This window comes from Oncorhynchus gorbuscha, linkage group LG04, assembly GCF_021184085.1.
Source record: "Oncorhynchus gorbuscha isolate QuinsamMale2020 ecotype Even-year linkage group LG04, OgorEven_v1.0, whole genome shotgun sequence".
Classification (NCBI taxonomy): Eukaryota; Metazoa; Chordata; class Actinopteri; order Salmoniformes; family Salmonidae; genus Oncorhynchus; species Oncorhynchus gorbuscha.
This window is the reverse complement of record NC_060176.1, coordinates 31,509,433-31,524,371: the sequence shown is the minus strand read 5'-3', so window position 1 is coordinate 31,524,371 and position 14,939 is coordinate 31,509,433. Positions and strand designations below refer to the sequence as shown.

Genomic DNA, 14,939 nt, shown 5'->3' with positions numbered 1-14,939 from the left:
GGTGGTAAGAGTGCGGATGTGTGTGTGTAGGACGAAGTCCAGCGGGCCAAGGAGATGCCAGATTTGTATGCATGCATAAATGTGTGTGTAGCATGAAGTATGTATGTGACTGTAATGTTTGTATGTACCACCTATCTGTGTGAGTGTCAGTTTGTGTATGACTCACTGTGGCCTGAAGCATAAGTACATATCGTTTACTGTATACAGTGTGTGTGTGTGTGTGTGTGTGTGTGTGTGTGTGTGTGTGTGTGTGTGTGTGTGTGTGTGTGTGTGTGTGTGTGTGTGTGTGTGTGTGTGTGTGTGTGTGTGTGTGTGTGTGTGTGTGTGTGTGTGTGTGAAAAAGGGTGTGTAGTTGAAGGGATCAGGAGGACTAAGGGTAAAGAGTAGGAGTAGGGAGGCAGTGAAGCAAGAGGCCTCCCTTACACCTCGCTCTCGGTGGAGGGTTTGCGTGCGGGGGTCCAGCCGGTGTCGGGCAGGCTGTGTTGGGGGTGGCGTTGGGGTGTGACGGTGACGGGGGTCAGCGTGTTTATGGACGAACACTCTGACGTCTCCTCTTGGAGCAACTGCTCTGTCTCGCCGTCGTCCAGCGAGGCGCTGCTGGCCTGCAGGGACACAGTGTCCGTGCGCATGCATGTGTGCAGACCACCACGTGACGGCTTCAGCTGCTTCAGGTCCTCCCAGTACAGCTCCTCGCTGGAGAGGAGACACACTCCTTCCACAATGCGGATCTTCTCCTTGGTGTAGCCACTGTCCCCGCCCCCCTGAGGAAGGAGAAAGAAGACACAGTAGAAGGGTTAGCTGTGTTAGCCTTGTGCACGACGTAGACATCAACCATAATCACACATCTAGGGTCAGATGATCATATCCCTAAAAGCATATGAGGGGATGAAGAATATCTGACCCTACATAAGTAGTTAGTGGAAAACTAATCCTGTATCAGTGGTTAGAGAGCAGACATTTTGGAACAACTCATCAGAAAACAACTACAAACACTCCAGAGCAGGATGTTGTTGTAAATCTCTACCCATGCACAGTAGTAGTTTCCTTTCAGTGAGATGTCCTCTGGTCTTTCAGTTAGTTTTGTCATCAGTGCTTATGTGTTGAGTGGGGAAACTATGGAATATCAAACTTGTCATCTCTTTACTGCATTTATAGAGAAACAATTTATTCGAATTTTTTGTGGATGGATTTTTTTGTGACTGAAACTGCTACAGGTAATCAAAAGGTTAGAGTTGGGCTCAGGATTACATATGATAAACAGTGAATTCCCCCAAAATCAGACTGTGTAAAATGTCAGACATACAATACATAAAGCGAAAGGGTTTGCCAAACAAAAAACAGACTTTTCAATACCTCATTATTTGATATTATTAGGTCCATCCAAAGCCATAGATAGAGAAAGTGCATTCCAAAAGTATTCACACCCCTCAACTTTTTCCACGTTTAGGGTTATAAGGTGGAATGAAAATAGATTAAATTGTCATTGTTTTGTCAACGATCTACACAAAATGTTTGTATTATTTGCATATTATTTATTTTTTAATTCTCCAAACTGTCAAGTTGGTTGCTGATCATTGCTAGTGTTGCCATAAATATTCAAGAATATTTAAGTCAAAACTGTAACTAGGCCACTCAGGAACATTCAATGTTGTGTTGGTAAGCAACTCCACTGTACACCGGCTCGCGAAAGTGTTCACCCCCCTTGGGATTTTTCCTATTTTGTTGCCTTACAACCTGGAATTAAAATAGATTTTTTGGGGGGTTTGTATGTATCATTTGATTTACACAACATGTATACTACTTTGAAGATGCATTTTTATTTATTTATTTATTGTGAAACAAACAAGAAATAAGACAAAAAAAAAACAGAAAACTTGAGTGTGCATAACTAACTCTACTTTGTAGAGACACATTTTGCAGCAATTACAGCTGCAAGTCTCTTGGGGTATGTCTCTATAAGCTTGGCACATCTAGCCACTGGGATTTTTGCCCATTCTTCAAGGCAAAACTGCTCCAGTTCCTTCAAGTTGGATGGACTCCGCTGGTGTACAGAAATTGGGTTGAGGTCTGGGCTTTGACTAAGCCATTCCAATTTATTTAAATGTTTCCTCTTAAATCACTTGAGTGTTGCTTGCTACCACCACCAAGCTTCACTGTGGGGATGGTGTTCTCGGGTTGATGAGAGGTGTTGGGTTTGCGCAAGACATAGCATTTTCCTTGATGACAAAAGAGCTCAATTTTAGTCTAATCTGACCAGAGAACCTTCTTCCATATGTTTGGGGAGTCTCCCACATGCCTTTTGACGAACACCAAACATCTTTGATTATTTTTTTTCTTTTAGCAATGGCTTTTTTTCTGGCCACCCTTCCACAAAGCCCAGCTCTGTGGAGTGTACGGCTTAAAGTGGTCCTGTTGACAGATATTCCAATCTCCACCGTGGAGCTTTGCAGCTCCTTCAGGGTTATCTTTAGTCTCTTTATTGCCTATCTGATTAATGACCTCCTTGCCTGCTCCATGAGTTTTGGTAGGCGGCCCACTCTTGGCAGGTTTGTTGTGGTGCCAAATTCTTTCCATTTTTTAATAATGATGTAATGGTTCTCCGTGGGATGTTCAAAGTTTCAGATTTTTTTATATTTTTAACTCAACCCTGATCTATACTTCTCCACAACTTTGTCCCTGAGCTGTTTGGAGAGCTCCTTGGTCTTCATGGTGCCCCTTGCTTAGTGGTGTTGAAGACTCTGGGGTCTTTCAAAACAGGTGTATATATACTGAGATCATGTGACACTTAAATAAAATCCACTTGTGTGGGCTCTTTGCTTGACATCATGGGAGAATCAAAAGAAATCAGCCAAGACCTCAGGAAAATAAATTGACCTCTACAAGTCTGGATCATCCAGTTCATCGACGCGGTGGGCCTTTACGGCTGGGACTGCAAGTTTGTGTTCCTTTTTTGGGATTCCGCGAGCGCTAGCTGCCTGTACTACAGACTCCTGTCGTTGTCATGGGGAAGACTCATTGTTATCTTTTTGTAAAACAACTGATTCCAGTAAAGAGCCAATCTGGATACTAAGGAGACCCTGAGGGAAATCGACGAGTACCAACAGCTTTACGCTATGGAGGAACAACATACTCCTTCATAGAAAGATCCGACCACCTCACAAAATAACTTTAACCCAGCAAAAAAAGAAAAACAGAATAATCTACAGATACGGATGATATACTTACCATTGCGGTAGAGGCTAGTGCTATGGCTGGAATCCATGCAACACTGGAACAGTTGTGTGAGGAGGTAGCAGGGCTGAGTGGGGTTTTGGAGTTCAGCCAGAGTAAAATTCTCACGCTCCAAAGAGAAAACATGACACTCACAGCCAAGGTAAAAATCCACAATTCCAACATGGATTGTCTACTCAGGGAAAACAGGGTGATGAAGGAACAGGGTGATGAAGGAGTCGCTACTAGACATACAAAGTCGTAGCATTCGTGAAAGTATTATTTTCCCCGGGGATTCCTGAAGACGCAGCCAATAATCCAGAGGGCGCGATCAGAGAATTCATGCAATCTGCCGTGAAACTTCCCAAAGAGACTGTAAACAAGGTGGCTTTCCACCGAGTACACAGACATGGAGCTCAGAGCGACAAGACCAAGGGTCCCCGACTGATCATCACAAAATTTGAACACTACCAACAAAAGTGGCTGATCAAAAGCAGAGAAAGGGAGCTTAAAGGGACCAAATTCGGTCTCAATGACCAATTTTCAAGGGAGATAAACAAACGCCATAAGAGACTGTAACCGGTACAAAGACAACAAAGGAAGGATGGTAGGTGTGCCTTTATCATTGTGGACAAACTCTTTATAGATGGACAGCTATTCCGAGACAGCTCCATAACACCGTGGCTGTACTACATTTTACAGAGACTTCAGGTTACGAAAAAAGAAGGTATGGGAACTGTAAAATTATCTGAACATTATCAAGTGGATATGAACACACACATACTCAATTACATGCTTGCTTACACATAAGGACACACCTGATCTCGCTCCTCTCTCACTCTTCTCTCTATTGTCAAGAACTCTTTTATAATTTATTGTGTTTATCGTTTGTCTATCTTTTTGTGTATTTGTCTACAAGTTTATATATGTTTACAACAAGCAGGAGGAAGATATCAGAATAGGGGAATAATAACATATTGTATGGAATACATTTGTTCTGTTGTGAAGTAATGCAAGGTGAAACGTCAATTGCTATGGAAATGCTGGGATGTGTTTTTCAATTATGTTAAAGGTAATTATGATGCAACTATGATGGTGATACGATATGGATTACAATTATCATCATGCATATCAATATGTTACACACAGACACTCAACCATGCAAATTGGCAGAGTTCTTATTTATTTGGACATCACACATTATAGTCTTACTCTTATACAGACATAATACACACTCACTATATCACATCCAATATCATACACATCAACCTACTCAGATTTGCTACACACATAATATCTTGTCTCAATTTTCAGTCTTCTGTTCAGTCTTTACACGGCTAAAAGAAAAGGAATATAACATATACTGTTTACAGGAAACTCACTCTAAATTCTTAGATGAAGTTGCGTGGAAAAAGGAATTGGGTGGTGTGATGATATTAATTAACAAACATTTCGATCTGAATGTGCCAATTGTAAGGAATGATTCGCAAGGAAGGTGGATCATTTTGAATATGAACGTGGACGAAAAATAGATTTGACTCATTGAGTATACTACTAGCCAACATCCAGTCTCTTGACAACAAGGTAGGTGAAATTCGAGCAAGGGTTGCCTTCCAGAGAGATATCTGAGATTGAAACATTTTCAGTTTCATGGAAACATGGCTCTCTCGGGACATGTTGTCAGATTCGGTTCAGCCACCGGGCTTCTCCATGCATCGCGCCGACAGAGATAAACACCTCTCTGGGAAAAGGAAGGGCTGGTGTGTATGCTTTATGATTAATGACTCATGGTGTAATCATAACAACATACAGGAACTCAAGAGACTTCTGCTCACCCGATCTAGAATTCCATACGTAGAATGTATGCACACATGACTGTAAGTCGCTTTGGATAAAAGCGTCTGCTAAATGGCATATATTATTATTATTATTATTATAAGTGCCGGCCATTTTACCTACCAAGAGAATTCTCGTCAGTTATAGTCACAGCTGTGTACATTGCCCCTCAAGCAGACACCAAGACGGCCATCAAGCAACTGCACTGGACTATATGCCAACTGGAAACCATACATATCCTAACTGGAAACCATACATATCCTGAGGCTGCATTTATTGTTTATTGTGGGCAATACCGTCACTGCTACTCGAACTTCCGCGATGCATACAAAGCCATCCCCCACCCTCCCTTCGGCAAATCCGACAGCAACGCCATCTTGCTCCCTCCATCTTATAGGAAGAAACTCACAGGATGTACCAGTGACGTGAACCATTCAATGCTGGTCCAACCAATCGGAAGCCACACTTCAAGAATGTTTTGATCATGCAGACTGGAATGTGTTCCGGTCAGCCTCAGAGAACAACATCGACCTATACGCTGACTCAAGTGAGTGCATTTATAAAGAAGTGCATTGGAGATGTTCTACCCACTGTGACTATTACAACCTACCTTAACCAGAAACCATGGATGGATGTCTGAATATAAACAGTGTAGCTATTCCCTCCGCAAGGCAGTCAATCAAACTAAATGCCAGTACAGGGACAAAGTGGAGTCGCAATTCAATGGCTCAAACATGAGACGTAAAATAAATCCAGCAACGTCACAGATCCAACGGCACGCTTCCAGACAAACTAAACACCTTCTTTGCCTGTTTTGAGGATAATACAATACTGTCGTGGTCCACTAACAAGGACTGCCCCCCCCTCCCCCTCCGTGGCTGACATGAGTATAACATTTAAACGTGTTAACCCTCGCAAGGCTGCTGGCCCAGCTGGCATCCCCAGCCGCGTCCCCAAAGCATGCGCAGACCAGCTGGCTGGTGTGTTTACAGACATATTCAATCACTCTCTATCCCAGTATGTTGTCCCCACATGCTTCAAGATTGCTACCATTGTTCCTGTACCCAAGAAGGCAAAGATAACTGAACTACCGTAATTGCTGGACTATAAGCCGCTACTTCATTCCCACGCTTTGAACCTCGCGGTTTATACAATGACGCGGGTAATTTATGGATTTTTCCCGCTTTCACAAGATTCATGCCGCCAAAAAACTGAGCACCGTCACATAATGTGACGTAAAATAGAGCGCGCTCAAACTTCCCATCATTCTGATTACGGTAGTAATTTTGTCACCCTCATCATGGCAAAGACACAGAGAAATGCATATGATGCAGCTTTCAAGTTGAAGGCGATTGATCTGGCTGTTGGAAAAGGAAAGAGAGCTGCTGCACGGGAGCTTTGCCTTAATGAGTCGATGATAAGACGTTGGAAACAGCAGCGTGAGGAACTGACTCAGTGCAAAAAGACAACAAAGGCTTTCAGAGGGAAGAAAAGCAGATGGCCCAAAATATTTGCAGCCACTTGACATCAGTGTAAATCGTGCATTTAAGGTGGCGCTCCTTGTTCAGTGGGAGTCTTGGATGACAAGTGGGGAGAATTCCTTCACTAAAACGGGCTGCATGCGAAGAGCAACTTATGGTCAAGTCTGCCAGTGGGTCCTGACAGCGTGGAGCATTGTCAAAAAATCCACTATCATCAACGGGTTTCGAAAGGCTGGACTGCTGCGTGTTGAAGGGGCAGCATGAGCTCAGCGGGGTATTTGCCTCCGGATGAAAGTGACGAGAGCGACAATGAAAAGATCCAACATCGGATGAAGCAATTCTGAGGCTATTCATCTCCGACACTGAAGGAGATGACTTCAGTGGTTTCAGTGCACAGGAGGAGGAAGATAGTGACCAAGTTGATTTGTTTCAATGTACCGGTAGGCACCTGCGGCTTATAGACATGTGCGGCGTATTTATGTACAAAATACATATTTTTAATAATTCAGTGGGTGCGGTTTATATTCAGGTGCGCTTAATAGTCCAGCAATTACGGTAAATGACTACCGCCCCGTAGAACTCACTTCTGCAACATGAAGTGCTTTGAGAGACAAGTCAAGGATGATATCACCTCCACCTTACCGGCCACCCTAGACCCACTTCAGTTTGCATACCGCCCCAACAGGTCCACAGACGATGCAATCACTGCCCTATTCCATCTGGGCAAAAGAAATACCTATGTAAGAATGCTGTTCATTGACTACAGCTCAGCATTCAACACCATAGTACCCTCCAAGCTCATTCAATCATCAAGTTTGCAGACGACACTACAGTCGTAGACTTGATTACCAACAACGACGAGAGCCTACAGGGAGGAGGTGAGGGCACTCAGATTGTGGTGTCAGGAAACAGCAGAGGTAGCACCCCCCTATCCACATTGAAGGGACAGCAGTGGAGAAGGTGGAACGTTTTAAGTGCCTCTGCATACACATCACAGACAAACTGAAATGGTCCACTCCCACAGACAGTGTGGTGAAGAAGGAGCAACAGTGCCTCTTCAACCTCAGGAGGCTGAAGAAATTTGGCTTGTCACCCAAAACCCTGACAAACTTTTCCAGATGCACAATCGAGAGCATCCGGTCGGGCTGTATCACAGCCTGGTAAGGCAACTGCACCGCACTCAACTGCAAGGCTCTCCAGAGGGTGGTGCGGTCTGCACAAGAGTATCACCGGTGGAAAAGTACCTGCCCTCCATGACACCTACAGCACCCGATGTCACAGGAAGGCCAAAAAGATCAACAAGGACATCAACCACCCGAGCCACTGCCTGTTCACACCGCTATCATCCAGAAGGCGGGGTCAGTACAGGTGAATCAAAGCTGGGACCGAGAGACTGAAAACAGCTTCTATCTCAAGGCCATCAGACTGTTAAACAGCATTCACTAACTCAAAGCTGGGTACAAGAGACTGAAAACAGCTTCTATCTCAAGGCCATCAGACTGCTAAACAGCAATCAATAACTCAGAACAGGCACTAGCCACATCACAAGTCACTTTATATAATGCACTCTAAATAATGCCACTTTAATAATGTTTACATATCTTACATTACTCATATCACATGTTTATACTGTATTTTATACCATTTACTTCACCTTGCCTATGCCGCTCGGCCATATATATATATATTAGGTCGTTGTTGGGGAATTGTTAGATTACTTGTTAGATATTACTGCACTGTCGGAACTAAAAGCACAAGCATTTCGCTAACCATGTGTATGTGACAAAAAAACTTGATTTGATTGTGTGTATGCCAGTGACACACAATCTCAATGTAATCCATTTTAAATTCAGGCTGTAGCACAACAAATGTGGAAAAAGTCAAGGGGTGTGAGAATTTTCTGAAGGCACTGTTTATCTCTACATTTTAAAAATCATTAGTAAAGTCAGTCATCAGAAAGAGTCAGTTGTCACACAAGATCAAGTAGAGCAACAATAGTAGACACATGAGAGAGAGAGCATGTACACATGTTAGGTGAAGGTGGGGACAAGAGAAAGAGACAAAAGGAGTGGGAGATACAAGAGGAGTGAAAAAGAGAGTGATAAGATTGATTGATGGAGGGATTCCCCCATGGTGTGTGACTACCTCTGCGCAGGACAAAACAGGTCAAAAGAATAAAGGAGAGAGGCTGTTGTAAGGATGAGAGAGCTGCAGTGAAGGAGAGGGGAAGAGAAGAAAAGAGAGATGAGTGGACGGGTCGGCTACCACTTGAGCCTCTTCATGTTTGGTTATAATAAAACTACTGTAAAGCAATCTATCTACAGCATAGGAGATAGAGACAAACATTGAAAACTAGTATTTGTCTCAATGGTTACTTCTAGCCATACCTTTTGAAACCCAGTCATAATAGGCATACAGAATCCCAATGGATTCACAAATGTATCCATTATGCTATTAAAACATTAGGTACTTTCTTATTCTCATCAAAGTCTGAAGTGAGAGATAAGGCCCAGATTCAGTAAACGTTTGCACCAGTGCAAACGTTGCATGTTATTATATAAGAATAACATACATTTCTGTTTCACCTTCAAATCGTGATTTCACATTTATGCTTTAGACCCTCCAGAAAAAATATCTGCTGCAAATGCTTGCACATGAAAAAAGCTAGGCTTGAAATACTAAATAGGCCTGAGTAGTTACCTCTTTCTTATATCGTAGCTGGTTGTAAATGGGCGGCTTTTGAGAGGTCTCAATCTTGACCTCTTGTGTTGACGTCCTATATGAGGGGTTACTGTAGGTCAGGTTGCTCACCCCGGGGTCAGCAAACTTGGACTTTTTGTGTCTGAGGATAGAAAGATGGGTAAACACATTGAACACACAGTCCACTGGATTAAACTGTCCATGGGGTGGCTATCTAGGTTAGCTCCCACAACAGACAAATGTCACAGGTCTAATATAGCTTCCTCTCTGTGTGATCTTTATCTGCACTGACATGAAACAACAAGTTACATGACAGTAACATTGGCCAAATCTATTGGTGCTAAACTTGTTTGCACCTAATCACTTATTTCAGATCTGGGCAGATAAAGGGATGGAGAATAGACATATATACACTACCATTAAAAGTTTGGAGTCACATAGAAATGTCCTTGTTTTTGAAAGAAAAAAGAAAAATAACATCAAATTGATCAGAAATACAGTGAAGACATTGTAAATGAGTATTGCTGCTGGAAACGGCATATTATTATGGAATATCTACATAGGCGTACAGAGGCCCATTATCAGCAACCATCACTCCTGTGTTCCAATGTCACGTTGTGTTAGTCAAGTTTATCATTTTAAAAGGCTAATTGATCAATAGAAAACCCTTTTGGAATTATGTTAGCACAGCTGTAAACTGTTGTTCTAATTATAAATAAAACGGGCCTTCTTTAGACAAGTTGAGTATCTGGAGCATTAGCATTTGTGGGTTCAATTACAGGCTCAAAATGGCCAGAAACAAAGACCTTTCTTCTGAAACTCGTCAGTCTATTCTTGTTCTGAGAAATGAAGGCTATTCCATGCGAAAAATTGCCAAGAAACTGAAGATCTCTTACAACGCTGTGTACTACTCCCTTCACAGAACAGCGCAAACTGGCCCTAACCAGAATAGAAAGAGGAGTGGGAGGCCCCAGTGCACAACTGAGCAAGAGGACAAGTACATTAGAGTGTCTAGTTTGAGAAACAGACATCTCAAGTTCTCAACTGGCAGCTTCATTAAATAGTACCTGAAAAAAAAACAGTCTCAACGTCAACAGTGTAGAGGCGACTCCGGGATGCTGGCCTTCAAGGCAGAGTTGCAAAGAAAATGCAATATCTCAGACTGGCCAATAAAAAGAAAAGATTAAGATGGGCAAAATAACACAGGCACTGGACAAAGGAACTCTGCCTAGAAGGCCAGCATCCCGGAGCCGCCTCTTCACCTCTTCACTCAGACTGGTGTTTGGCGGGTACTATTTAATGAAGCTGCCAATTGAGGACTTGTGAGGCAATTGTTTCTCTCCCACAAATGCTGATACTCCAGATACTCAACTAGTCTAAAGAAGGAGTTTTTTTGCTTCTTTAATCAGAACAACAGTTTTCAGCTGTGCTAACATAACTATAAAAGGGTTTTCTAATTATCAATTAGCCTTTTAAAATGATAATGTTGGATTAGCTAACACAACGTGCCATTGGAACACAGGAGTGATGGTTGCTGATAATGGGCCTCTGTACGCCTATGAAGATATTCCATTAAAAATCAGTTTCCAGCTACAATAGTCATTTACAACATTAACAATGTCTGTACTGTATTTCTGATCAATTTTATTAGATTTTAATGGACATAAAATGTGCTTTTCTTTAAAAAATTACATTTCTAAGTGATCCCAAACTTTTAAACGGTAGTGTACATATACTTTTTATTACTAGCACTAACTTTGTTGATGACTTCTTAATTGAGGAACATTTTACTTACTATGACTAATGTAGTTGTCTCACCTAGCTACTTTAAGATGAATGTACTAACAATAAATTGCTCTAGATTAGAGCTTCTGATAAATTACTCAAATGTAAATGTCAAATGACAGGAATTTTTAGTATTTAGAGAGGACTTGGTCTTACCTGTAAATAATGAAGGCAGTGATGATTATCAGGATGGCCAGGATGGTCAACGCTCCTCCAATCACATAGCTGATATGAAGCCCCTCCCCTGTGAAAGAAGCGTTGCAGATGAACAAATCAAATTGTATTTGTCACATGCGCCGAATACAACAGGTGTAGACCTTACTTACAAGCCCTTAACCAACAATGCAATTTTAAGAAAATACCAACAAAAAAGAGAAGAATAACAAACAATTAAAGAGCAGCAGTAAATATCAATAGTGGGGCTATATACACGGGGTACCAGTACAGAGTCAATGTGCGGGGTCACCGGTGTCAAGGTAATTGAGGTAATATGTCCATGTAGGTAGAGTTATTAAAGTGACTATGCATAGATAATAACAGACAGTAGCAGCAACATAGAAGGGGGGGGGACAATGCAAATAGTCTGGGTAGCCATTTGATTAGCTGTTCAAGGAGTCTTATGGCTTGTGGGTAGCAGCTGTTGAGAAGCCTCTTGGACCTAGACTTGGCGCTCCAGTACCGATTGTCGTGCGGTAGCAGAGAGAACAGTCTATGACTAGGGTGGCTGGACTCGTTGGCAATTTCTAGGGACTTCCTCTGACACCTCCTGATATAGAGTTCCTGGATGGCAGGAAGCTTGACCCCAGTGATTTACTGGGCCATAGGCACTACCCTCTGTAGTGCCTTGCGGTCGGAGGCCGAGCAGTGGCCATACCAGGCAGTGATACAATCCGTCAGGACGCTCTCGATGATGCAGCTTTAAAACCATATGAGGATCTGAGGACCCATGCCAAATATTTTCAGTCTCCTGAGGGGGAATATGTTTTTTTAATGCCCTCTTCGCGACTGTCTTGGTATGTTTGGACCATGTTAGTTGGTTGGTGATGTGGACGCCAAGGTACTTAAAGCTCTCAACCTGCTCCACTAAAGCCTCGCCGATGAGAATGGGGACGTGCTTGGTCCTCCATTTCCTGTAGTCCACGATCATCTCCTTTGTCTTGATCACGTTGAGGGAGAGGTTGTTGTCGGTGATCAGGCCTACCACTGTTGTGTCATCAGAAAACTTAATGATGGTGTTGGAGTCGTGCCTGGCCATGCAGTCATGAGTGAACAGGGAGTACAGGAGGGGACTGAGCACGCACCCCTGAGGGGCCCCCATGTTGAGGATCAGCGTGGCAGATGTGTTGTTACTTACCCTTACCACTTGGGGGAGGACCGTCAGAAAGTCCAGGATCCAGTTGCAAAGGGAGGTGTCTCGTCCCAGGGTCCTTATCTTAGTGATGAGCTTTGAATGCACTATGGTGTTGAACGCTGAGCTGTAGTAAATTAATAGCATTCTCACATAGGTGTTCCTTTTGTCCAGGTGGGAAAGGGCAGTGTGAAGTGCAATAGAGATTGCATCATTTGTGGATCTGTTAGGGCGGTAATGCAAATTTGATTTGGTCTAGTTTTTCTGGCATAATGGTGTTGATGTGAGCCATGAACAGCCTTTCAAAGCACTTCATGGCTAAAGACTTGAGTGCTACGGGTTTGTCAAAACTTCCGGCGCCGACAGAGATGGCCGCCTCGCTTCGCGTTCCTAGGAAACTATGCAGTTTTTTGTTTTTTTTACGTGTTATTTCTTACATTAGTACCCCAGGTCATCTTAGGTTTCATTACATACAGTCGAGAAGAACTACTGAATATAAGATCAGCGTCAACTCACCATCAGTACGACCAATAATATGTTTTCCGCGACGCGGATCCTGTGTTCTGCCTTACAAACAGGACAATGGAATGGATCGCATGCAGCGACCCAAGAAAACGACTCCGAAAAAGAGGGAAACGTAGTGGTCTTCTGGTCAGACTCCGGACAAGAGCACATCGCGCACCACTCCCCAGCATTCTTCTTGCCAATGTCCAGTCTCTTGACAACAAGGTTGATGAAATCCGAGCAAGGGTAGCATTCCAGAGGGACATCAGAGACTGCAACGTTCTCTGCTTCACGGAAACATGGCTTACTGGGAAGACGCTATCCGATGCGGTGCAGCCAACGGGTTTCTCCACACATCGCGCCAACAGAAACAAACATCTTTCTGGTAAGAAGAGTGGCGGGGGCGTATGCCTCATGACTAACGAGACATGGTGTGATGAAGGAAACATACAGGAACTCAAATCCTTCTGTTCACCTGATTTAGAATTCCTCACAATCAAATGTAGACCGCATTATCTTCCAAGAGAATTCTCTTCGATTATAATCACAGCCGTATATATCCCCGCCCAAGCAGACACATCGATGGCTCTGAACAAACTTTATTTAACTCTTTGCAAACTGGAAACCATTTATCCGGAGGCTGCATTCATTGTAGCTGGGGATTTTAACAAAGCTAATCTGAAAACAAGAATCCCTAAATTTTATCAGCATATCGATTGCGCAACCAGGGGTGGTAAAACCTTGGATCATTGTTACTCTAACTTCCGCGACGCATATAAGGCCCTGCCCCGCCCCCCTTTCGGAAAAGCTGACCACGACTCCATTTTGTTGATCCCTGCCTACAGGCAGAAACTTAAACAAGAGGCTCCCACGCTGAGGTCGTTCCAACGCTGGTCAGACCAAGCTGACTCCACACTCCAAGACTGCTTCCATCACGTGGACTGGGACATGTTTCGTATTGCGTCAGATAAAAATATTGACGAATACGCTGATTCGGTGTGCGAGTTCATTAGAACGTGCGTTGAAGATGCCGTTCCCATAGCAACGATAAAAACATTCCCTAACCAGAAACCGTGGATTGATGGCAGCATTCGCGTGAAACTGAAAGCGCGAACCACTGCTTTTAATCAGGGCAAGGTGTCTGGCAACATGACCGAATACAAACAGTGCAGCTATTCCCTCCGCAAGGCTAATAAACAAGCTAAGCGTCAGTACAGAGACAAAGTAGAATCTCAATCCAACGGCTCAGACACAAGAGGCATGTGGCAGGGTCTACAGTCAATCACGGACTACAAGAAGAAACCCAGCCCAGTCACGGACCAGGATGTCTTGCTCCCAGACAGACTAAATAACTTTTGTGCCCGCTTTGAGGACAATACAGTGCCACTGACACGGCCTGCAATGAAAACTTGCGGTCTCTCCTTCACTGCAGCCGAGGTGAGTAAGACATTTAAACGTGTTAACCCTCGCAAGGCTGCAGGCCCAGACGGCATCCCCAGCCGCGCCCTCAGAGCATGCGCAGACCAGCTGGCCGGTGTGTTTACGGACATATTCAATCAATCCCTATACCAGTCTGCTGTTCCCACATGCTTCAAGAGGGCCACCATTGTTCCTGTTCCCAAGAAAGCTAAGGTAACTGAGCTAAACGACTACCGCCCCGTAGCACTCACTTCCGTCATCATGAAGTGCTTTGAGAGACTAGTCAAGGACCATATCACCTCCACCCTACCTGACACCTTAGAACCACTCCAATTTGCTTACCGCCCAAATAGGTCCACAGACGATGCAATCTCAACCACACTGCACACTGCCCTAACCCACCTGGACAAGAGGAATACCTATGTGAGAATGCTGTTCATCGACTACAGCTCGGCATTCAACACTATAGTACCCTCCAAGCTCGTCATCAAGCTCGAGACCCTGGGTCTCGACCCCGCCCTGTGCAACTGGGTACTGGACTTCCTGACGGGCCACCCCCAGGTGGTGAGGGTAGGCAACAACATCTCCTCCCCACTGATCCTCAACACGGGGCCCCACAAGGGTGCGTTCTGAGCCCTCTCCTGTACTCCCTGTTC

General features: G+C 43.8%; 1 protein-coding gene across 4 annotated transcripts in view; it reads right to left on the bottom strand.

Annotated features, from left to right (window-relative positions):
- Positions 1-221: 221 nt before the first annotated feature.
- lrp4 (low density lipoprotein receptor-related protein 4) overlaps positions 222-14,939 on the bottom strand; it is a 242,510-nt gene continuing 227,792 nt past the window's right edge. For 3 of the 4 annotated variants that reach the window (XM_046346501.1, XM_046346502.1, XM_046346504.1), the window contains 3 exons: positions 11,169-11,256; positions 9,228-9,369; positions 222-761 (listed from right to left, as the gene is read on the bottom strand). In XM_046346501.1, the coding sequence (XP_046202457.1) occupies positions 420-761; positions 9,228-9,369; positions 11,169-11,256 (572 nt within the window). In that variant the 3' untranslated portion in view covers positions 222-419. Of the gene's footprint in view, positions 762-8,672; positions 8,736-9,227; positions 9,370-11,168; positions 11,257-14,939 lie in introns of all 4 variants that reach the window. The other variant, XM_046346503.1, reaches the window with a different exon arrangement.